The following is a 24,164-nucleotide window of genomic DNA, read 5'->3' on the forward strand; positions in this document are numbered from 1 at the left end:
TGCTATAAAAACGTATCCTCATGCTTTCGAATAGATTATTTCCCTGAATCAAATTACCTCTGGGTACGAAAACAGAAATATTACTATAAAAATGAAAACTATTAAAAGTAAATAAATGAACACATTCTTCTTCACTTTCTGTCCTAAGCTGGTCTTAGCATTTGGCAATGCACTGAAACAGCTTCCACATATCACGACAAAAGTGTCTGCATTTTAGGGTGCTGGTACATTTGTTCTAGTTTAAGCCTATAAAGAACACTGGGATCCAGGGGGGCTGGGGGTGGGATGAAAGGCACTATTAAAAGACACGAACAAGAGAGAGGGAAAAATCCCAAAGGCAGTGTTACATTTTTATAGTACTATTTTGGGGTTTAATAATGTGTCCTCCACTGGTTTAAATGAAAGGTGTCAGACTGAATCAATACACCCTGCTTTGAAAATTTACCCTATCAAAGTCTCCTCTCAGTAAGGAAGACTACTATATAAAGCAGTTCCTCTTATGGCTCTTGGAAGAAAAGTTATTGGCAACCAAAGACTCACCTGTTTTGAGTGTATGTCTCTAGGCTAATTTAATCAAAAAATTCTAAACTTTCAAACCATGTTAAGTTTGCTGATAAATAATACGAATAAGGCTTTACAGAGGATAACTAGTTAATACTTATGCCAGATCCCTCCCAAACACATCTAACATTACCATACTTTACATACCATGCCAGGGAACCCCCCAGGTGGATTTTGGTTTCTAAACTGTACGTATCATTAAAGCCTCTAAAACTGCAGTGATGCAAGAATTAATACTCACAAGCAAAATACTGCCAAGGTGCATAGCTTCTTCCGAAGTCCACAGATCTTTCTAACACCCAAAGATCTGGGCGAGGGGAATTTGCAAACTTGATAAGGATGTAAGCAACATGAAAGAGCTGGTAATAAAATACATGTCTATATTAGCATGAGTAATGCTGGAAGCAAACAGCAGAGCCTAAGTTGTATAAAGTTCAGTAAATACTAGAACTAACATTCATTAATGTCTTGTTTTTTTGTTTAACAAGAAAGCAATTGTTTCCCAGATGAGTGTCCACAAAACCAACAGGGCAGATTCTCAGCTGGTGATTTCCAAGAAGTTACACCGTGTGGCTCAATGGCCCAAAACACTGAAAAAGCTACAATGATATTATGCTAAATGTCATCACTTCTATATCAAAAGTAGCTCAGTCTAGCATATGAATAACTACATGGATATGTTAGAGCAGTGTTTCCCAAACTTAAAACATTCATGTACTCCTTTCAGGACTTCAGCCTTATTGGCTTAACCCCTCTCCCAGTGCCATCCCAGTGCTCATCTCCTGATTTTTAGCAATTTATTTTCTGCAACATACCCCTTGAAATCCTTTCACATACCACTGGTGGTATGCGTACCATACTTGGGGAAACACTGTGCTAGAGTAATAGAATTCAACAGAGATTCAGCTCACCATTGAATAGAGCCACAAAACAACCAGAGTGCCCTCATTCAGATGATCCCATTGCAATATTTGTGTCACTGACGCTCAACATCATCATGACGCAGTCAAGCAAAATCACAATGAAATCCATAAAAAGCAAATGCCAAAACAGTATCTCATGCTTATTTTGTAGCTCTCTCCAGTTACACCAGATTATGAAGGGTCTCCCACTGATTTCCCACTGCTCTGTCATATCTGGGTAATGCATGCCATGGTGTGCTAACATCCTGGAGAAGCTTGCAGGGCTGGTAAAGCAGAAGCATGCAGAAGCAAATCTCCCCACAGCCATGTGTGTCCCAAGGAGCACAAGGCACACTCACGTGAATGACCATCCATCTACTCTGAGACCAAAGACCATTTGAAGAGCTCTTGATAGCGCCTACTGTCCTCCCCAGAATCCAAAGGGCCTCATGAAACTTTATAAACACATGTAGGCTGTGTCTACACTACAAAAATAACTTCAAAGATGCTTACTTTGAAGTTGAGCATCTACACGCACCCTACTTTGAAGTTAAACTTCGAAGGAGGGTACTACTCCACTTCCGGGAATGGAATAAGGACTTTGAAGTTGGGAAAATGTGGGTAGATTCTCTGCTGGCTACTTTGAAGTAGTGCCTAACTTCAAAGTTAACTTCGAAGTTATTTCCTAGTGTAGATGCACCCATAGCATGTTAGAACATAGAAGACTTATCAAAAGGAGCACCCCCAAACACTGCAGCAAAAACAGATTTTACACAGAAAAGAAACCTAACTGTAAACACTTTGGATGAAGATAAGCAATTCCTGGGAAAGTCAAAGATGTGAAACTTCAAACATCAAGACTCTACAGTAGACAGACTAAGTAAAAGGTGCACCCTGGGGATATCTTCATTTATTCCCCAAGATTTTGGGGGCTTCCGGAAGGAGGGTTTCCTTCCAGAAGACCTCCGCGGGCCGTGCATCTGCACGTGTATTTTGAAGTCCGGAAGAGCTTCTTCCAGACTCCAAATCATTTGCTCATATGCTAATGAGGCATGGGAAATTTATATCTGTGCCTCATTAGCATTTTCTGGACGGCTCATTACTATGCTGCTTCTGGAAGAACTGGCACATGCAGACACAGCCAATGTGTATGAGTCAAGACCCTGGATAAACGCAAATGATTATAATTAATTTATTATTATTGTTTTATTTTCTTTAGCCCTTATCAGTAATATATGAAAAAAGATTTTAATAGTTCAAAAGCTTCATGTTCTAAAGATCAGTAGAGGCCAGATTAGGACTTGGAGAGTAGTGAAGGGCCCAATCATGAAAAATGAGGAGCACCTCATGGGAGGCACTCAGTGCTCTTAATAACCAGCAAGAATTGAACCCCTAATTCTGCAAAGCACTTAAGTATATATTAACTTTAGGCGCATCCAAGTCCCATTGATTTGAATGGGTGTTAGGTACTTGCTTATCTTTAAGCACATGAGTAAGTGTTTTATGAACTTGAGCCTCCACCACCTCCCAGGAACCTCTGTAGGATCAGGCCCTAAAAGGAGCAAATCCTATAAATTACTCAGTTTCTGATTCTGTGCATTTTGGTTACTGTTGACAAATCCTGCAATATTAATGTAAAGTACACTTCTGGTTTCTTCGATGGAATCAAGGGTATTTCCATCATTCTTTGTTAACATCTCAGCAAGACCTAAGAGCCACCAAAATTATCTAAAGTAGTAATGACTACTATTGAAAATTAATATTTGTTAAATCCCACGCCACAAATTTTTCAGCTGAGACTACAGTACGAAAAAAGCCAACCCAGGGTAAGCTAAACCAGGTTTCTTACCACATTTGCTTACCCAGAAGCAGTGAATTCTAAAACCCAGGCTCCATCTGCCAAAACCACAAGAGATAATTCTTTCCATTAGGATTCAAGTCCCCACTTGCATGTACATTTACAAGACTTAATATGCTTTCAGTGCTCATGTCAATTCAGTTTACCACTTATACTAGCCACTGATGCTAGACCAATACAGAGATCCACAACCGGAAGCAGATGCTGCACAAATTGCTTTGGTTTTCAAGCCCCTTTCAGGCAATGGTGCAGATAATGAAGTCGGTGATTATAAATGACAACTCCTTACTCCTGCAAAGAAGTACAACACAATAATGTCTTTTTTATTTCATTATGTGCATCCACTGCTTGAGAAATCTGCCTCAATGACAGCACTAGAGATTCCATTCCTTTGCTTGTTCACTGAAGAGGGATGTATCTCCCCAAAGTGCACAGTTTCCCATGCTTCTTGGCCAACGAGACTTCTCCATGTTCCAGAAGAACCAACTTTCAGAGGAAAAGGGCTAGTTCAGAAGCCAGGTCCACTCAGCCCCTGCTTTGTCTGCTCAGACCACTGACAAGTGTGCCATTTAGTGACTGACATGTAAGGTGACCATCCGTCCCATATTTGGCAGGACGGTCCTGTATTTGGGACGCCTGCTTATTTTTCAGAAGGGCCTATTGTCCCGTATTTGGGCCCCCCTCCCACCTTCTGACCTTTTCTGCCAGTGGCTGCTGGCTGGACAGCAGTCAGCTTCTGTGTCTGTGCTGCTTTCCTGGGGCTTCTCCGGCTGGGGCGGGGCGGGTTGGCTGCCACTTCTCTGGGATGGGGATGAGGGGCGTGCCGATGGCTGCCATTTCCTTGGAGATCCGGAGGGCGGGAGGACAAGCGGCTGCTGCTTCCCTTGGGCTCCCGGGTGTGGGGAGTGCCAGCAGCTGCCACTTCCCTGGCGCTGGGAGGAGGGAGCGCTGGTAGCTGCCACTTCCCCTGAGCTGGAGCGGGGAACACTGGCAGCTGCCACCTCCTTCCTGGCTCCCTGGAGCTAGGTGGAGCTGGGAAGAGCCACCCTGTCCCCCATATGTCTCTGTCCTGTATTTGGGACAGAGAGATATGGTCACCCTGCTGACATAACTATGAAGTTTTTTCATACAGGCACTCTTCCGCTGGAAACAGGGACTGAGGCCAACTTCAATGTACACAATAATTCTTACAGATTGGCTATTTCTTCACAGAACAGTGAAGCAGTTCATGTAAGTAAGGAATTGCAGGATAGAGCCAACAGTCAGACAAGAGATAAAACATATCCTTTCATGAGGGCTCAAACCTGGAGAGACAGGGGAAGTGGTAGAGTTGTCAGCACTGATGGAGAGCACAGTGGAGGAGGAGATTTGGTGGGAAAGATCAGGGGCTCAGGTTTGACCAGGTTAAATTAAGATGACAATGAGCTATTCAGGTGAGATGTCAGTGAGACATGCTGAGACATCGGAGTGAACTGGAGAGAAAGCAGGAGAGCAAACTAAGGGCAGAGCTATGACTCACCATCTAATAGATGGCAGTTAAATCATATGAATGAATGAAATCAAATGGAGAAGAGGAAGGGATGAATGGCTGGGCTCACGATCTATACAGTGAGTCAAAGTAAACGTAGTCCCCTCAAAAAGGATGTTGTAGGAGTCATCAGAAAGGCTGCAGGAGAACAGAAGAGGACAAGCACATGAAAGCAGAGAAAGATTTTCAGAAGAGTATGATTGTCATGATGCTTATGTTCAAAAATGTCTATCTATATTTTGCATAAGAATGATCTCATATCTGCCAACATACACATCAACGCCAGTGCTGGCAGACAGATTTGTACTAACATGAGAAAGTCCAGTAATGAAATATTACAACAGTTAATTAATTTTATAGTTAAAATTTTATAATTTTTAGAAACAAACTAAGAAAACCAGCTCCACCTTCAAGGACAGCGGTTGAGTCAGAGATAGTGTGTTCATATTGATCTATAACTAGTAAATCAGAGCAGAATCTGATGCTTATAGTCTTAGGGTAGAATCCATGAAGTAAACCATATTTAGGTGCCTAAATCCCTCCATTGTGATCTGCAAAATTCCCACCAAATCCTGTAGGTGCCTACAGTCTCTTGGCACCTTAGCTTTTAAGTTCCGTAGGTTGCCCAATAACACAGAGATAGCCACGTTAGTCTTTATTCTATCAAAACAAAAAAGCAGTCCAGTAGCACTTTAAAGACTAACAAAATAATTGATTAGGTGGTGAGCTTTCGTGGGACAGACCCACTTCTTCAGACCGTAGTGTAGTACCCAGAGGCACTGAGCACTCATACTAGGGTGAGTGAAGTCTCTGCTCTACAACAGCAACTGACACCCAGCTGCCCTTTAGCTCATGCAGTAGTGCATAGGGCTTTAGTCCCTGTGATCACAGGTTCAATCCCTGGTGCTAGTAGCTTGGGTCTGTTGGTGATATACCAGAAAATAGCTATGGTCTGAAGATGTGGATCTAGGTTGCCCAAGTCTCTGCCTGTGGGCATGCATGCTGCTTTAGGTACCTGCATGCCTATCTCCCATCCAGGCCTCAGAGTGATTCACAAACCCGGGGAAGGAAGACAGGCATATAACTGCGGAGCTGGTCGTGTGGGCATGCTAAGGAGGTACCGCACAGATTTAATACTGAATGGAGTCCAGCCAGAGGGTGAGGTGGTGCCACCAGCCACCTTATAACGTTTGGCCCAGTAGCTCACAGGTGCCAACTTCCTCTGGGCCCCAAAGGAAATCAACCTTCTCCCACTGCTCCATCTCTGCTTCCAACCAACCTGAAACTGGGCCTGGGCCTGCACTGCCCCCTACTTGTTCTCACACCTCCCAGGGCAAGTGCTTCTTCTGCCCCACCCCCCATGAGTTATGGGCCTGAAGCTGTCACATGGACTGTGCGCCATACAGATTGAAAATCACTGCCTTGGAGGAAAGACTCAAGTGTGGAGTGCTGTGGAATGCACCCCTGCCAACTCTAGAGCCCTTGTGTTCCTTTTCGTACTCCCAGGCAGCCAAGCTCCTTTGGAAATGTGCTTTTGTAACTTCCTCTGCAGCTTGATGCTCCCAGAACCAAAGTTCCCTTACACGGTGGGAGGCAGGGAATAGGATCTTTTCTGCCTAATTACTGAGACAGCAATACAGAACTCTTCTCCCAGCCTCCCAAAGTCCCCACCTCTTTTCCACACAGACCCCAACCCCAGTGAAAGTCAGACAAAGGGGCAGTGCTACACGGTAACCTCTGCATGAGGGTCTGTGAGGAAGCAATATGACCCATTATGTCAATGCAAAAATCCCTCTGCAGGTTCAGGAGCACTGAATATTTCTTTTCAGCTGCTTTTCTAGTGCCACGCATAGAACTCACCTGTGCTGGTAAAAGCTGCTGCATGCCACACCAGAGCGAGCTGCATTTCTATGGTGGGTGAATGGGTTCCTATATATCCCTTACTTGTTTCTGAGAGGAATTGTGATGCTTAATTTTTTAAAAATGCATTGAAATCATCAGCTGAAAGGTGATATAGATGCGACAGTTATTATATTTTGTGAACTGAATCTTATGGTCCTCAACCAGACAAATCTCCAAAAAGAGCTTCACCTGAGAAAGAAGATTGCAAGATTGGACATGTCCTGTTTTATGCAGAGTTCCATCTAAACTCAAAAGCTTGTCTTTCTTACCAACAGAAGTTGGTCCATCCACTTTGTCTTTCTAATACCCTGGTAGCAGCAGTGCAAACACCTCATATAAAGAGTCAGATTTATTACAAAAGAGAAGAGATTTTAAATCACAACTTGTAACCAGACAGCTGATTAACAGTTTCAGAAAAGGTTTGCTAATTTGAGCACATAAACAGTTAGTCATACAGGACACGGTTCATTCACAAAAAGTACCTAATATAAAAGCATTTCACAAGATTTGCCAAGTTATGAGAAATGCTTAAATATTTTAAAACTTTCATTATCAGTAGATCTTGTGAAAACCTTAAGTCTTCCCAAGATCATATCACTGACTTAAGTTTCTTGATGGGTTTAGGGGAGGTGTAAATATTAATTAACATTAAATTTAGCTATAAAACTGAATAAAAACAAGCTTACACTGAAAACCAAATGTTCAGCCTCAGTTATTGAGCTTTTCTGTTTGCTGTTCTGCTTCAGACTTGCTTAGTCTTGGGCAAGACACTCATAACAATGTGTGCCCCGCCATTGTAAAACAGGCATAGTAGTAATTTATAGAGGTAATGTGAGGTTAAATCAATAATATGTGTGAGGGGCTCACATACTAAAGGGATGCACGTGATAGCAGGAAATAGATAAATATATAAACAAATAACTATTGTATTGCGACACATTTCCTTCAAGAGATTTCATAACCATTTTCCAGGTGATCTTGGTCTGCTTACTGCCCATATAAGGCACAGCTATGATAATGAAAAAGTGAAATCTGCAAAATGTTTTCCTGATGTGGAGACAAGCAGGGACCTGACCCTCATTGCTAGCTGAGGGCATCACATTTGATGAAGCACTTAGTTTCATCGAATGCTTTAGGATTAAGTTCTCCGTTCATAGGAGAGGCCTGTCATGCAGCCGCTTACCATGCAGTGATTGTTCTGGGACGTACAGTAAACCCTCGAGAAGTGCGATTTCAATTTGCGCTTAACTTGCATTAACACGAATTAAATGCAAATCGAAACTGCACCCTCCCTCGAGCCCTGGCTCCCTCAACTGGGAGAGCCCAACAGGCACACAGCTGCCTGCAGCCACATGGCTCCTCCCCTACACTTCCCGCAGCTGGGGAAGCTGGAAGGTGGAGCAGGTGGTTACGCTGCTTTTCCCAGCCAGGGGAAGGGGGCAGCTGCAACAGCGGTGGAGCACTGCTGCTCCCTAGCTTCCCCCAGCTGGCAGGGGAGCAGCAGAGCTCTGCAGGGGCTCCAGCTGCCTGCTTCCCCAGCCAGGGGAATTCTGGAGATCTCCCCAACCCCTCCCCCCCCAATTTACGCAATATTTGATTTACGCAGAGGTTCTCCAAGACGCAACCTCCGTGTAAATCAGGGGATTACTGTACGTAAGAATAAAGAACGTCTTAGTCTAACATGCTAGATGCAAATTTCTTGCTTGTATGAGCGTTTATAGCTTGAGGTGCCAAATGTTCCAGTAATATTCTGAATACAGCAATAAAAAAACTAGTAAACTGCACTGTGCTCAATCTTCTCCTCAGGCCCACTACAAACCATTTCTCCTCAGATATTCTACACTGCCCTGACCTTTTACTTGGGGAGATGACCGTATCTGTGTACACGTGTACAACTGCACACAGAGTTCACTCCTGAGGCAATGAGGTCAGTTGAAATCCACAAGGGCTCCACTGAGGACAATGGAGTTATTGAAATACACACAGAATAATGCAAAGGAAAATCTGAACCATGTGCAGCTACCACAAAGGACTCTCAGCAACATTTTTGAATTGGTCTTCTCAATATTTCCTCAGCATTATCTCTGACAGATGAATGATGCATCAGCTTTTTACAATGTTTCTCCACATTCTCCTACCATGACTCTATATTACAAAAGCAGAGTTTCAAGACTGCCCTCCCATCTAGCCATTAGGGAAGGCTGTGTGGATCATGACACACTGAGATTGTCTGTTAGCTTCAGGTTAAGAACACATGGTTTCAAAAACGTATTTTACTTAAAGTAAGAAAAGTCGTATTTTGGATGTCGCAACCCACTCCATATCTTCCACTTACCATAGAAATTTATTTAAAAGATCACTAAATGGAAGAAATTTACATATCATATTTTTTATTTAGTGCACAAAATCTTACTGGGTCTGGACCTCTGAGCATTTATTTTACAGTTAATAAAGCACAGAAAAGAGACCAAGCATAAATAAGAGCAACAATAAATCATTTAAAAATAATTTATATAACAAGTTTAGCTGTCAGGCATCCTTTTATGAGCAGCCACCTTTATGCCGTTCTCCTGCATCTTCACCTTCTCCTTCCACAACAGAGAATTTTGAAATCTGCTCAGGACTGTATCTGAGCACTGATTGACTGATGGACTCTCAAAGAGTTTAATCTCACTGGAAGCCAAATCTGAAGGCATATCAGCTAAAATTAAACAACTCAGGGATCTGAGTGTAAATCAATGAATCTCAGGAAGATGTTCTGTGTTCAAAAGGACGAAAGATGCAGAAACCAAAGTTGAAAGAATCTGGTGGGCTTCAAAGGTCAAAAGCAACGGCAAGATTTCATTGCATCAGCAAACTTAAAACAAGTTACTAACAGCCACAGTGTCAGTAGGCATATTACCAGGAGGGAGGGATTGCCCCAGGTAGCAGCATAGCTTTTGTCTTCTTTTTCAGGAGAAATGATAGACTGGAAAAATATAAGTGCATTACACCAAGCCAGAAAGTAAAGTTTGGCAGGATATTGTCATTCAGGAGTCTGAAAACACAAGACCAGCCATCACAATAAAAAAATGCTACCTTCTACATCAGGCAGATTTTGAGATCCTGGAGGGATTTAGAGTTTCAAAACCATGTCACTCTCTTTGGAAATGGACCCACCAGTGGACAGTTTTGTTTCGACCAGCTTTCAAACATTCTCCATAGAAGAGATGTATAAGAAAAAGAGAATTTTCTCACCTAAGGAAGCGAAGAAACAAATTGACTGAGCCACATGTGTACCCAGAAGCCACCTGCTACAAGACAGGTCCAACAAGGAAAACAACAGAGCACCACTGGCCACATACAGCTCCCAGCTAAAACCTCTCCAGTGCATCATCAGTGATCTACAACCCATCCTAGACTATGGTCCTTTCCTCACACAGATCTTGGGAGGTAGGCCAGTCCTCGCCTGCAGACAGCCTGCCAACCTTAAACAAATTCTTACCAGCAACTATAGACCACACTACATATACACCCCGGCAACGCATCATTAAAGACCTACAAGCTATCCTAAATCAGGATGCCACACTCCACAAGGCCCTAAGTGACAGGCCTGTTCTGTGCTATAGACCACCTCCCAACCTGATGAGGATACTCCCTAGCAACCACAGTTTATACCACAATAATACCAATCCTGGAACTTTTCCTTGCAACAAGCCCCATTGCCAACTTTGTCCACATATCTATTCTGGAGATACCATCATTGGACTTAACCATGTTATTCACACAATCATGGGCACATTCTCCTGTTCCTCAGCTAACATCATATATGTCATCATGTGCCAACAATGCCCACACACCATGTATATAGGACAGACTGCAAACACTCTTTGACAAAGAATGAATGGACACAAAACAGACATCAAAAAACTCCTAAAGCACAAACCTGTCAGCCAGCACTTAAATGGAGTGGGCCATTCTGTTAATGACCTGAAAGTCTGTTTTACAGAAAAGGAACTTTAACAATAGTTTACAGAGAGAGTGCTCAGAACTGTCATTTACATTCAAAGTCGACACATTAACACGTGGTTTGAACCGGGACAGCAATTACCTGGCCCATTATAAGGACTCTTTTTTATACTTCATTTTATCTAACTCTTAACTTCCCCACCCCACACCCCTCTCCTGCCGCCCCTCTGCTCTTCTGTATCAGAGGGGTAGCCGTGTTAGTCTGGATCTGTAGAGCAACGAAGGGTCCTGTGGCACCTTATAGACTAACAGAAAAGTTTAGAGCATGAGCTTTCGTGAGTTAACTCCAGCATCTGAAGAAGTGAGTTAACTCACGAAAGCTCATGCTCTAAACTTTTCTGTTAGTCTATAAGGTGCCACAGGACCCTTCGTTGCTCTGCTCTTCTGATTTGCCAACCTTGTTAACAATTTTTCTGATTTGTCAACCTTGATAACAATTTTTGGACCCCTGTGTCACGAAAGCTCATCACTTAATAAATTATTTTGTTAGTCTTTAAAGTGCTACTGGCCTGCTTTTTTGTTTAGACCGCTCCGCAGGAACTCTAAACCTGGAACCAATCCCTGCAACAAACCTTGGTGCCAGCTCTGCTCACATATCTACACCAGTGATATCATCACAGGACCTAACATCAACCACATCATCAGGGGCTCTTTCACCTGAACATCTACTAATACAATATATGCCCTCATGTGCCAGCAATGCCCCAGTGCAATATACATTAGCCAAACTGAACAGTCTCTGTGCAAAAGAATAAATGGACACAAATCAGATATCAAGAATGGCAACATACAAAAACCTGTAGGAGAACACTTCCGTCTCCCTGGACACTCTGTAACAGATTTAAAAGTAGCAGTCCTACAACTAAAAAACTTCAAAAACAGACTCCAAAGAGAAACTGCAGAGCTGCAATTCATTTGCAAATTTGACACCATCAACCAAAGAATGAACAGAGACTAGGAGTGGTTGGCCAATCACAAAAGCAGTTTCTTCACTCCTGATGTTCACACCTCCACATTAGCTACTGATAATGTGCCACATCCTCCCTGACTGAACTGACCTGGTCCTCTCTTGATGGTCACAACTCCACATTAACTGCTGATAATGGGCCATATCCACCTTGACAGAAAAGACCTTGTCAGCTCTTGCCCACCCCCTTGACTGAGAGTTCCTCCTTACCATAAGATCATATATTTAAACCCTCCTCTGGAACCCCCCACTCATGCATCTGATGAAGTGGGTGTTTGCCCATGAAAGCTTATGCTCCAAAATTTCTGCTAGTCTATAAGGTGCCACAGGACTTCTTGTTTTTAAAGATACAGACTTAACTTGGCTACCGCTCTGATAAGGATGGACAAGTTCTCCAACTATTCAGTACAAAAGGCTTATAGAAGAGCTCAATTTCCTGCAGCATAAAGAACCGGGGAAGATGCCTCCAGAAGTCTTAGTGACTGATATACCCAGGAAAGTCCAGCACCAATGAAGAAACAGTAACTTAAATACGCATTGGCAGTGCAGCTGTTCATACCCCGACTAGGCTAACTTGTAAACCACTTACCCAGATTAACCCTGAAAGAAAGACATAGCCTAGAGCTCTGTAGAATGCAGTGGAAAAAATTAACCCAACTATAATATGGAGAAGTGCATAAATCATTTAAATTCGTTTTAAATTTTAAAAAGCCCGTATAAAACCAAAATCACAGGAATGTAGGTTAGTTACTGAAAAGTCTCCATTTCCATCTTGCATTTATATACCATTTTTGAACAGGTATGTTAAAGGGCTCTAAACAGATTGCAGAATTAATCCGGAAGATTTGTGTGAGATATGGAAGTATTAATCCCATTTTTCAGCAAAGGAAACTGGGACACAGAGGCTGCATCTACACTAGCAAGTTCTTTTGCAAGAAGGGGGCACTTTTGAAAGGTCCTGTGGAGCATCTACACACAAAGGCTATGTCTACACTAGCATTCCTTTTTTGAAAGAGGCATGCAAATGAAGGCAATTGAAAATGCAAATGAGGTACATGTTTATATATTTGTCATCTCATTTGCATAGTCTTCTTTCAAACATAATCCCAATCTTCAAAAGAACCCTTCTTCCTATTTCATTTATTTATTTTTTTTAGGAAGAAGGGTTCTTTCGAAGATGGGGATTACCGTCGAAAGAGCCACATCTACAGTGCTTTTCTTCGTTTGAAAGAAGTTCTTTCAAAAGAAAAATATGCAAATGAGGTGCCAAATATGTAAATCTGTGCCTCATTTTCATTTTTAATTTCCTTAATTTGCATGCCTCTTTCAAAAGAGGAATGGTAGCGCAGCTGTAGCCAAAAAGTGTTCTTTTGAAATAAATCGAAAGAATGCAGCGCTCCTTTCGAAATCAGTCTTCCTTTCCCATTTCAGGAAGAGCGCCCCCTTTCAAAAGCTTCTTTCAAAAGCAGTTGTGGGTAGATGGTCTGCAGGCCCTTTTTTTCAAAAGAGCAGTCCTCATGGGGTCTAATTTTTTGATCCCTCTCCCGTTCTTTCAAAAGAGTAGGGGCTGTGTGGATGCTCTCGTTCAAAAGAGCAGATCAAAATATTGAACTGCTTTTTTGTGTGTGGACACACCCTGTTGAAAGAAGTTCTTTCGGAAGAGATCTTCCAGAAGGGCTTCTTTCTGTAGCACAGCTGTAGCCAGAGAGTGATCCGGCCAAAATTATCCAGTAAGTCACTGGCAGAGCCTCATAGAGAACCCAGCCTTTTATTCAGTTAATAGACCACGCTGTCCCCTTAAAATCAATTCACTTGAAAGCTTATTAAAGAAAAACTGAACAGCCAGTATGAATAATGTCAATGAACAATGTCAATGTCGATGTCAATGAATAGCTACTGTAGACAAAAAGAGGTTCTTCTGTAGCACAATGTACTTTTATACACAAATTCCAAAAATAGCCACCGATGTTGGGTCCCCCAACCTGAAACATGTTGGTCCAGATCCTCAAAATGTTTAGATGCCCACTGATTTTAGTAGATGTTAGCAGTAGATGTTAGCAAAAGATGTTATCTATTGAGGATGGGAGTAGTGGGGCCTGATTTTCAGAAGTACTTGGTGCCTGCAGCTCCAACAGTAATCAGCGATACATCAGCAACCTGGGCACACAAAAACTCAAGCAACTAAAAGCTGTACTCCCTTTTGAAACTGTATGCTCCAACTTCCAAGTAGTCTCAGATAGAAATACAGAACATTACAAAAAGATGGGGTATGCAGACATCTCTGCTCCCCACATCCCCAGAAAAAAAAAACCCTTCTGTGCTACCTAACTATTTAGTTCAATTTTCTATTCCTTTTTCAGGTTTTGGTCTATATTATGTTCACCTGTATTCATAGCGAATAAAAGTAAACAATTGTATTGTAAAGCAGATAAAACAGTGGAGATGCAAATTAAGAGGAGTCCCTTTAAGAATTTATTACAATATTTCACACACAAAGATAGGCCGTCTATATGTTTTGTCTACTTCAGAGCTGGAAAGCTTAGAGAAAAGAACTGTGCATCTAAAGAGTGCAGTATTATAGGCCTATTTCAAACTCCACCCCAAGCGAACAGTTCCCATCTGGTTTTTCATCCCATTGAACTTTCTGTAAACTGAGACTTAAACAGTGGAACAACAGTAGCCAACATGGGCCCCAGTGGTAAGATGGCAGGGGGGGGCCCAGCTTCCATGCCTGCAAGGCGGGGGCCAAAGGCAAAGGGACCAGAGCCTAGAGCAGTCAGCTCTTAGCACCACTCAAACTACAGTGCTTCCCCCACCCTCCAGATCAGAGCTGCCCAGAGCTACGGGCCTCTTTGAAATGACAGGCCCCTGTGCACCTGCCCCTACCCAGGCTGGCAGGCCTGGGTCTAAATCTTCAGAAACTTACGTGCTTAACTTTAAGCATGAGAGTAATATTGACTTCAGTGGAAGTATTCAGATGTGTGTTTGCAGGACCAGGCCCACTGTTTGAATCAAAAAATAAAGCTTGGCAGAAGTCTATTTTACCTTTAATATACCTGTGTCAGTTCAAAATTTATGTTGTGTGTTAAAGGTGCTAATCATCCACAAAGATTTGCAAGCTTCCACACCAAAGTATCTATTGCCAAGATGATAGAATCCTGCAATTAAACTTGTTCAAAGAAACTTTTCTAGGAAACCCCTCATTGGACAGATCTGGGCTGAGCAAGAACAGAATGGAAATGAAGACTATGGACGATATTCTTAGCTAGTGTAAACTGGTGGAGCACAACTGACTCCAATGGGGCTGTGTCTATGGCAACTGAGAATCTGGCTCTAAAGCTAAAAGAGACAAATTTATACATGCCGAGTCCTTAGTGTTAGCTACATGCTTCTCTTGCAGAGGAAGCCTGAACATCTGTAGGGTCCTACTGAATTCAAGTCCATTTTGGTCAATTTTAAAGTCAGAGGATTTTTAAAATCATAAATTTCATGACCGTGGTGTTGCAGTTGCAGAGGCAGAGCCATCCCTAGTGGAGTGTGGGGTCCAGGATACATGCACCAAGTTTCTAATCTGCTGGGGGGATGCTTTGTCTAAACCCCACCCCCACTTCATCCCTCCCCCGCAAGGCCCCAGGCCCACCATGGTTCTTCCCACCCCCTGCCACACCTCTTCCTGCCTCATCCTGTCTCTTCCTGGTCCAGTCCTGCCCTCTCCCTGAACACACTGCACTCTCCTTCCTCCCCTGCCCCCCACCCCCACCCAGTACCTCTTGATGCCCTGACACATCATCTCTGCAGCAGGCAGTATATGCTTGGAGGAAGGGGGAGGTGCTGATCAGTGGGACCCGCCAGTGGGCAGGAGGTGTTGCAGGCAGGAGAGCTGCTGATGGAAGGTCCACATCCACCACTTTTTGTTCCGTGTATTGCCACCAACTTCCAGCCTGCCTGCCTGCCTGCTGCTCACTTCCCCCTTCACCTCCTCATCCCACTCTTCCGCCTGCCTCTGGTCTCACCTCCCCACCTGCCTCCTCAAAATTGTATCAAAGCCTGGGGCCCACCAAAGCGCAGGGCCTGGGATGCTCTGTTTAGGGGGTTCTGATACAAAAAAAGGAGTTGTGAGGAAGTCACAAGGTCATGGAGGGAGGGGTTGTGGTCAGTGTTTTCGAATTCTTTTCCATCCATGAGCAGAATAAATACTGTTATGCGCATCACGCCATATGTGTATGCACACCACCAATAAAAACATGCTGCCATCTGTGGGTGCTCTGTTGATCAGCTGGGTGGCACCTGAATCTCTCCTGGGTGGCCACCCACATGCTCAGCTTACAGGGAACACTAAGTGTGGTATTGCTACTCTTACTTTGATGCTGCTGCTTCAGCGATGACCACCTGGAGAGTTGTGCCTGTCGACCAGGAGCTCAGAGAAGTAGGGACAGCATGATGCCTGGCTCTGAAGTCATTACAGAAGTAAGGGTGGCAACACCCTCACTCCGTAAAATTACCGTCTGACACCACCCAACTCTCTTTTGGGTCAGGACCCTCAGTTGGAGAAAGGCTGGTGTCTCCTATGAAATCTGTATCATATAAAATGAAAGCTCCAAATTTAATGGGGGGAGGGCAGATTTCACAGTCTGTGACGTGTTCTTCATGACTGTGGATTAGATCAGGCCCTAAATATTTGCACTGGAACCCAACTACCTGCTTCTGTTATGTCTTTTTGGGGTGCTCTAAATCACTAGCTTTCTTCTTTTAAGTCAGTGTCCACCACAGGATGGCTCATGGAATCCATCTAAGGCTAACCTAATTCTCTTCCAACATCAGTATTCTCAACAAGAGGCAGTGTAGCATGAATTTCCCCTTGAGCCATGTGGGAAAGGATTATAGAATGAAAGGCAAAGCCTGAGTTCCAGAGGGCTGATCCTCTGCAGCTTTTGATTCATAAATTGTGTTTACTGGTTGTCCTGAATTGGCATCACTGGAGTCTATAGTGTCTATGGCAAGAATGCCCCATCAACATTCCTAAGAAAGATAATTGCTTCTGTCAAGTTAAATCTGTAACAACCAACAAACATAAACGACAAAAGGAATCACATGGCAGACCAAGATTCTTAGCTCAAACATTTTGATCTTGCTACTCTAAGGCCTTCATATTAATACAAAATATGATTAAACCCATTAAGATTTGCCATGAAAAGCTTGCATACTCACCTGACCAAGATCTAAAGTGACATTGACTTCATTATACTTTAAGCCTGATGAAAGAGGAGGACTTTGCCACCAGCGTTCAGTTCCATCAATAGCATTGGTTATTGGGTGAGCTTTATTGGGATCAGCTGCATTGCAATAGTCACAAAACTGTCCCTGAAAGACAACAAAACAATAGATTTATGCTCACCTTGATCTGACTTAGACTTAAACACATCTTTCCAATAAATAATGAATGATGGATCCTTGTGCTAACTATGACATTTAGATAGGATGCAGGAAGCCTGCTAAACAACCAGTGGGGCCCCTACGTGATCAAGATACAAAAGGATGATAGAGCCATTGCAGAGAGACTAAATGGTTTCTTTGCTTCAGTCTTCATAGCTGAGTATGCTAGGGAGATTCCCAAACCTGCACTGTCCTTCATGGGTGATGAATCTGAGGAACTGCCACAGAATGAAGTGTCATTAGAGGAGGTTTTGGAACAAATAGAAAAAATTAACAGTAACAAATCACCGAGACCGGATGGCATTCACCCAAGGGTTCTAAAAGAACTCAAATGTGAAAGTGCGGAATTATTGACTGTGATTTGTAACCTATTCTTTAAACCAGCTTCTGTACCCAAGGATTGGAAGACAGCCAACAGAATGCCAATATTTAAAAAGGGCTCTAAAGGCGACCCTAGCAATTACAGACCAGTAAGACTAACATCAGTACTGGGTAAATTAGTCGAAACAATAGTAAAGAATGAAACTGTCAGACACATAGAAGAATATAATTTGTTGAGCAATAGTCAATATGGTTTCTGTAAAGGGAAATCATGTCTTACTAATCTATTGGAATACTCTGAAGGGGTTAACAAACATGCAGACAAGGGGGATCCAGTGGATATGGTATACTTAGGTTTCCAAAAAACCTTTGACACAGCCCCTCGCCAAAGGCTCTTGTGCAAGTTAGGTTGCCATGGGATAAGAGGGAAGATCCTTTCATGGACTGAGAACTGGTTAATAGACAGGAAACAAAGGGTAGGAATAAATGGAACATTTTCTGAATGGAGAAGGGTAACGAGTGGAGTTCCCCAAACATCAGTCCTAGGATCAATCCTATTCAATTACGCATAAATGATCTACAGAAAGGGGCAAGTAGTGAGGTGGTAAAGTTTGTGGACAATACTAAACTGTTCAAAATACTCAAAAGAAAGCAGACTGTGAACAACTTCAAAAAGATCTCACCAAACTGAGTGATTGGGCAACAAAATGGCAAATGAAATTTAATGTGGATAAATGTAAAGTAATGCACATCGGAAAAAATAACCCCAAGTATACATTCACTATGATGGGGGCTAATTTAGCTACAACTAATCAGGAAAGAGATCTTGGGATTATTGTGGATAGTTCTCTGAAAACATCCATGCAGTGTGCAGCGGCAGCCTAAAAAGCAAATAGGATGTTAGGAATTATTAAAAAAGGAATAGAAAAAAACACAAAGAATATTTTACTGCCCCTTTATAAAACTATGGTATGCCCACATCTTGAATACTGTGTACAGATGTGGTCTCCTTACCTCAAAATGTCAGGGATTTTTCATCCCTTGGGCATTATCACCCCCGTGGGTCAGGGGAAACAAGCCTTTGGCCATTAAACATCATTACAGGTACAGGTAAAATCCAAAATCACATAGGCTGCCGTTTAGCAGCCCCCTGTAACGGTCACTGTGAGTCAGTTGGTTCCCCCAGTAATCCTGAACTCATGAACAACTCGTGACCCAGGGTTTAAAATCCAGGCACCTGACTGGGCACAGGGGGAAAGCTTCTAGAAGTTTCCACAGCCCAGAGGACCGGTTTGAAAGCAGGCCCTCAGAACGCTCGCATGTAAACAGCCTCATGAATCATGCATGAGATCATAGGATATAAGGTGGCGCAGCACAGCGCTCACCGGCCCTTGACGCGGATACGACTCCGCTACCTGTACGGGGAGATGCTGGCCCTTGAAGCGTCCACCAGCCCCTAGGCTAGCTGCCTCACAAGCAGCGAAGACTTTGCAAAGAGCTCCAGCTTGAGAAGACTTTGCGAAGGGCTCCTGAGTCAACACCAGCATCGCCCAGCAGGGCCCGCCTGCTGCGGTGACAGCTGGCAGTTTTACCTCAGCACTAAAAGAGCGACAAGCAGCCCTGAGGTGAATCAGGCGAGCGGCGAACTGGCCTCATCACTAGGGTGAGGTACTGCACGGTTGCCTGTTGAAACCCAGGGTCTGCCATCTAAACAGCAAGCAGGCTCCAAGGTGAATCAGCTGGGCGGCGAACTGGCCTCACCATTAGGGTGAGGTACTGCGTGCCCAGCTGTTGAAGCCCAGAGCCTGCCATCAAAGCGGCACCCTCGCTCCCGCCACCTGCCATCCTGCGGTGACGACACTACCTACCGGACACGACCCACCTGCCTGACGAGACTGCAATCACCTGGACACGTAAATCCACCACAAGCCTGAGGCCCAGCCCAGGCTACACAGACTTTCACAGGCCTGAGGCCCAGCCCGGGCTACACAGACTATTATAGGCCTGAGGCCCAGCCCAGGCTATAAGGACTTCCACAGGCCTGAGGCCCAGCCCCGGTGATAAGAACTACCATAGGCCTGAGGCCCAGCCCAGGCCACATAGACTTTCACAGGCCCGAGGCCCAGCCCAGGCTATACAAATTATATTATCATAATACTTTGGGCATTGGGTCCCCGCAATGGGGGGTTCGAAGTCGCGAATCGAACCGTGCCCCTCCTGGCCAAGAGGGGCCACACCCAGGGGCTCGACCCCAAGGCCGGGCCTAACAGCCCAGGTTTCCTCTACCATCTTAGAAACTGCACACTTTGTATTAATAGTTTCACAGTTATAGTTAATTAGTTAGTCATTTAGTTATAGTAAATGGTACTAGTAGCAATAATTGGTTATCTAAGTGATTAGTCATAGACTGGTAACAATAGCATTTATTTAACCAACGTGTTTATATACTTAAGGAGCAGGCGGGTCATCTTGGTAGAGGCTTGACCTCCCAGTTACCCTATAAACCCTGCATCCTACCTTACCCCCCTTACCTGTCCCTATTCTCCGATCCCCAGCCGGGGAGGTTACACTTCCCCCTCACTCACCTGGGAGAAGGACCTTGGCAGGCAAAGCCCCAAGGCCTCCAATAGGCTGGCGTAGCGAACCAGCCAGGGCATTAAGGGGGAAAGCAATTTGACCTTCCCCTGCCTGGAGATATATTAATATAAAACTACCTATACCTCTCTCCTTGAATTTCCCTTTAATCTTCCTTTTTGCCTCCAACCTAATAAAGAACCATCATACAGGTTGCTTCATGGACTCTTTAGTGTATAGCATTTTAAGTGTCTAAAGAAATACTATTGTTGCAATTCAATGCATTATCAATAATCACTAATATATATGGTTACTTTATAAAAAATTGTCTACTGTTACAAGTGTCATTACTCCTTTCGCTGTTGTTTGTTCTGTTAATAAACTTTGTAACTGTTTGCACCTACACAAGCCTTCCTCTTCTCTTCTCACCCTTCTCCCTTAGAGTCAGCCTCCTGCCTGCCAGGGAAAATTCTACCAGCCTCTCTAACGGCGGTACAGGGCCAGCGCACAACCCCCAGGGCCTCCTGCCAGAGGTGGGTGGGGGCGGCCTGCAGAGGGGCGGGGCAACCTCTACTCATCGCTGGGTCTCCGCCGTCCCCTCCTTATCCTCATCCCAGGCCTCTTGAGGATCCGAGCAGTGCACTGGTGTGGGGTCAGTGTGGCCTCAGCCTGCGACTTTGCCCGCACCGACACAAAAAAGATATTTTGGCATTAGAAAAGATACAGAAAAGGGCAACTAAAATGATTAGGGGTTTGGAACAGGTCCCATATGAGGAGAGGCTAAAGAGATTGGGACTTTTCAATTTGGAAAAGAGAGACTGAGGGAAGGATATGATAGAGGTAAATAGAGTCATGAGCAGGGTGGAGAGGGTGAATAAAGAAAAGTTATTTACTTGTTCCCATAATATAAGAACTAGAGGACATCAAATGAAATTAATGGGTAGCAGGTCTAAAACTAATAAAAGAACATTCTTTTTCACACAGCACACAGTCAACCTGTGGAACTCCTTGCCAGAGGAGGCTGCGAAGGCTAAAACTATAAGAGAGTTCAAAGAAGAGCTAGATAAATTCATGGAGGTTAGAGTCCATAAAAGGCTATTAGCCAGGGGGTAGGAATGGTGTCCCTGGCCTCTGTCAGAGGCTGGAGATGGATGGCAAGAGACAAGTCACTTGATCATTGTCTTCGTTCCACACCCTCTGGGGCACGTGACACTGGTCACTGTTGGCAAATGGGATGCTGGGCTAGATGGACCTTGGATCTGACCCACTAATGTCCATTCTTATGTTCTTATGCTTTGATTGAATTTATTTATTTATTTATTGCTTTTGCGTTGTGTATTTCTGGTTGTTATGTAAAGATATTTACCTTAAACTGAATGCATAATTAAAACATCATAAGCATTTTCTTATTAATTAAACTAACTCTTAAACAAACCTCTTTCTGAAGAAACGACAATAGAACATACTGATACTAATTATTTTACTGACATTTTAGTGAAATTATCAAGACCTACTTTTGTGATGTCATCAAGACATACACAAAAGCCCCCATTCAGCAACGCATTTAAGAATCTACAAAGTCCATTTTTATTTAAGAAAGTACTTTGGGCCAGAGCCTCGAGGGTATTTATGTGCCTAACTACTATTGCAATCATTTAATTTAAAGCACATACTCAAATCCCTCACTTTTACTGTAGTTGCCGCAGGGTCTGTCATTATGTTTCTACTATTATAATCCATTCACTGGAGCCAAAACATTTTAGAGATTTCAAACTATTTGCGTGCTGAATTCTGCATGTGGACTTCTGAGTTAGCTGATAACAGGCTAACGCTACAGACACACGCCTAATTACTAAAGAACAGCAGATTCTAAAGACAATGTGACAATGGTCTACAGTATTTTGGGGTTCTCCATTTTCATTCTAGCAGCACATGACAAGAGTAGACCAGAGATTTAGGTATGTCACACCTCGCACACCCTCACGGGTGCCTATGTCCTGCCTCAGGTGGTATGTGCCCTAAATGCCATGCTTCTCCAGAGGGTCATCTGCATCGGGGACCTGGACACGGCCATTGCTGGCTTTGCCGCACTAGGTTTCCTGAATTGCTTCAGGGCCCTCAACAGGACCCACATACCTATCTGCACTCTGGAGTACAGCAGATGACAGCTCATAAACAGGAAAGGCTACCATTTGGTGGTTGTGCAGGCCATGGTGGACAGCCGGGGCTGGTTCCAGGATGTCCACGTGGGCTGGCCCAGCTGCACCCACGACGCACGGGTGTTCTGGAACACGGGCCTGTGCTGCTGGCTGGAGACAGGGACCTACATCCCCCAGAGGGAGATCCCGCTGGGGGACATCACTATGCCCCTCTGCACGGTGGCCAATGCAGCACACCCGCTCCAGCCCTGGCTCATGTGGCCTTATACAGGCCACCCCACCCCCAGCCAGGAGCGCTTCAAAGGCCAGCTCAACCTCGCCCAGCAGGTGGTTGAGCGCATCTTTGGCCCCCTGGAGGGGCAGTGGCACTGCCTCCTTGGCTGCCCGGAGGTGGGTGTCCTCAATGTTCCGCAGATGGTGGGCACCTGCTGCACTCTGCTTAACATTGTAGAGAGTAAGGGAGAGCCCTTCATGCAGGGCTGGGCGCCTGAAGCCAGCATGGGCTACCCCCAGCCAGCCACCACCGCTAGCCACCAGGTCCACTATGACGGGATCTGCATCCAGGAAGCCCTGCACCGGTACTTCGAGCAGGGGCCCCAGTGAGTGCCACCCCAGCCACCCCTAGCAGGCCTCCCACACACTCCCCCGACCCTGCGAACCCCATGTCCACATCCCCTGCACACCGCCCCCCACCTCCCACATACCGCCACCTCACCCCCACTGAGCACACAGAACGCAGGGGTTTTGGAAAATTAAATGGGTATATTGTTAACTACAAAAAACATGTGGGTAATACTTCGTGACAAACATAACACAATGTCCAACTATGTATCGGGGGGGGGGGGGGCTAACTATTTACAGGGGAGGGGGACCTCAGTGGCCCTCTCAGTGGGCCATCCCTCTGGAGTGGGGTGGAGGGGCATGACCCAGGCTGGCCCCAGGTCCCAAGCTCCCCCCTTGTCTGGGGTCCCCAGTGAGACTGGGACAGGGCAGAGAGTATGGAGAGGCAGGGCCAGGGATCAGCCTCGGTCCAGCGATCTGGGCCAGCAGGGACTTCTCCCAGTGGGCTGGTGGGTGGGGCCACAGCGGGAGGGGCATTGGGGGGCAGCAGGAGGGGCAGCAGGGAGGCAGCAGGGTGCCAGCAGCTCCAAGTATGTGGCTGCCACATCCCAGAAGGTGCGAGGAATTCCCCCCAGGCCACCTGGCACCAGGCAGCCTCACACTCCTCCAAGTGGAGCTGGTGCTCGGCCAGCTCCACCTGGTGCCGTATAGAGGCGGCGAGGTGGGGGTCCTCTGCCGGCCACCTCTGGCTCTGCCGTGACCAGGCCCGTCCTGGCGCTGGTGGTGGCTCTGGCCGGTCGCCATCCCTTGCCTTCATGGGGGCTGTTGGGGACAACCAATGGGGCAAGCTACAGAAACATGGGAAAAGAGAGGAATAGGCCATGAGTACTGACCCGTCCCATGACCCATGCCCCTCAGCCCTCCTGTGGGCCCCGGGTCCCCTTCCCTTGTCCCCCCGTCTTTGTGGGAGTCCCCTTTGTGCAGGTCATCCCCCCACCCCCGGGGCAGAGCGCACTGCTGTCCGCAGGAGTGGGTATTGACGGGCACTGGAGACTGTGCTGCCATCCCAGGGCCATGGTCCAGCTGGGCCCTGGCAGGCTGAGGTCTGCAGGGGACATGAGGGGCCCCTGTTCATGTATGGTGCCCCTGCCACATGATCCACAGTGCGTGCCCTGTTGGGTGCGTACCTGAGCGTCCACCACCAAGGTTGGGGGAAGGCCATTTGGCTGATGCCCAGCTGGAGGTGTGAGAGGGGAGATCAGTGACCAGGTCCCCCTCCTCACTGGACCAGTCCCTGGATGAGCTGGCTACATGTCCAGTGCTGGTGCTGCAGGTCTGGCCAATGGTCCTGGCTCCCGCTCCTCTCTAGGCTGGTGCTCCTAAGCTGAGG

General features: G+C 45.2%; 1 protein-coding gene across 1 annotated transcript in view; it reads right to left on the minus strand.

Moving 5' to 3' along the window:
* The window catches only part of LAMA3 (laminin subunit alpha 3), a 240,268-nt gene that overhangs the window by 201,180 nt on the left and 14,924 nt on the right, over window positions 1-24,164 (minus strand). Inside the window, exons 2-3 of the mRNA XM_074987282.1 lie at window positions 16,935-17,087; window positions 803-920 (exon numbers count right to left, since the gene is read on the minus strand). Of these exons, the coding sequence (XP_074843383.1) occupies window positions 803-920; window positions 16,935-17,087 (271 nt within the window). The remainder of the gene's footprint in view (window positions 1-802; window positions 921-16,934; window positions 17,088-24,164) is intronic.

The sequence above is a fragment of the Carettochelys insculpta genome, chromosome 2 (assembly GCF_033958435.1).
Source record: "Carettochelys insculpta isolate YL-2023 chromosome 2, ASM3395843v1, whole genome shotgun sequence".
In the NCBI taxonomy this organism is placed as follows: domain Eukaryota; kingdom Metazoa; phylum Chordata; order Testudines; family Carettochelyidae; genus Carettochelys; species Carettochelys insculpta.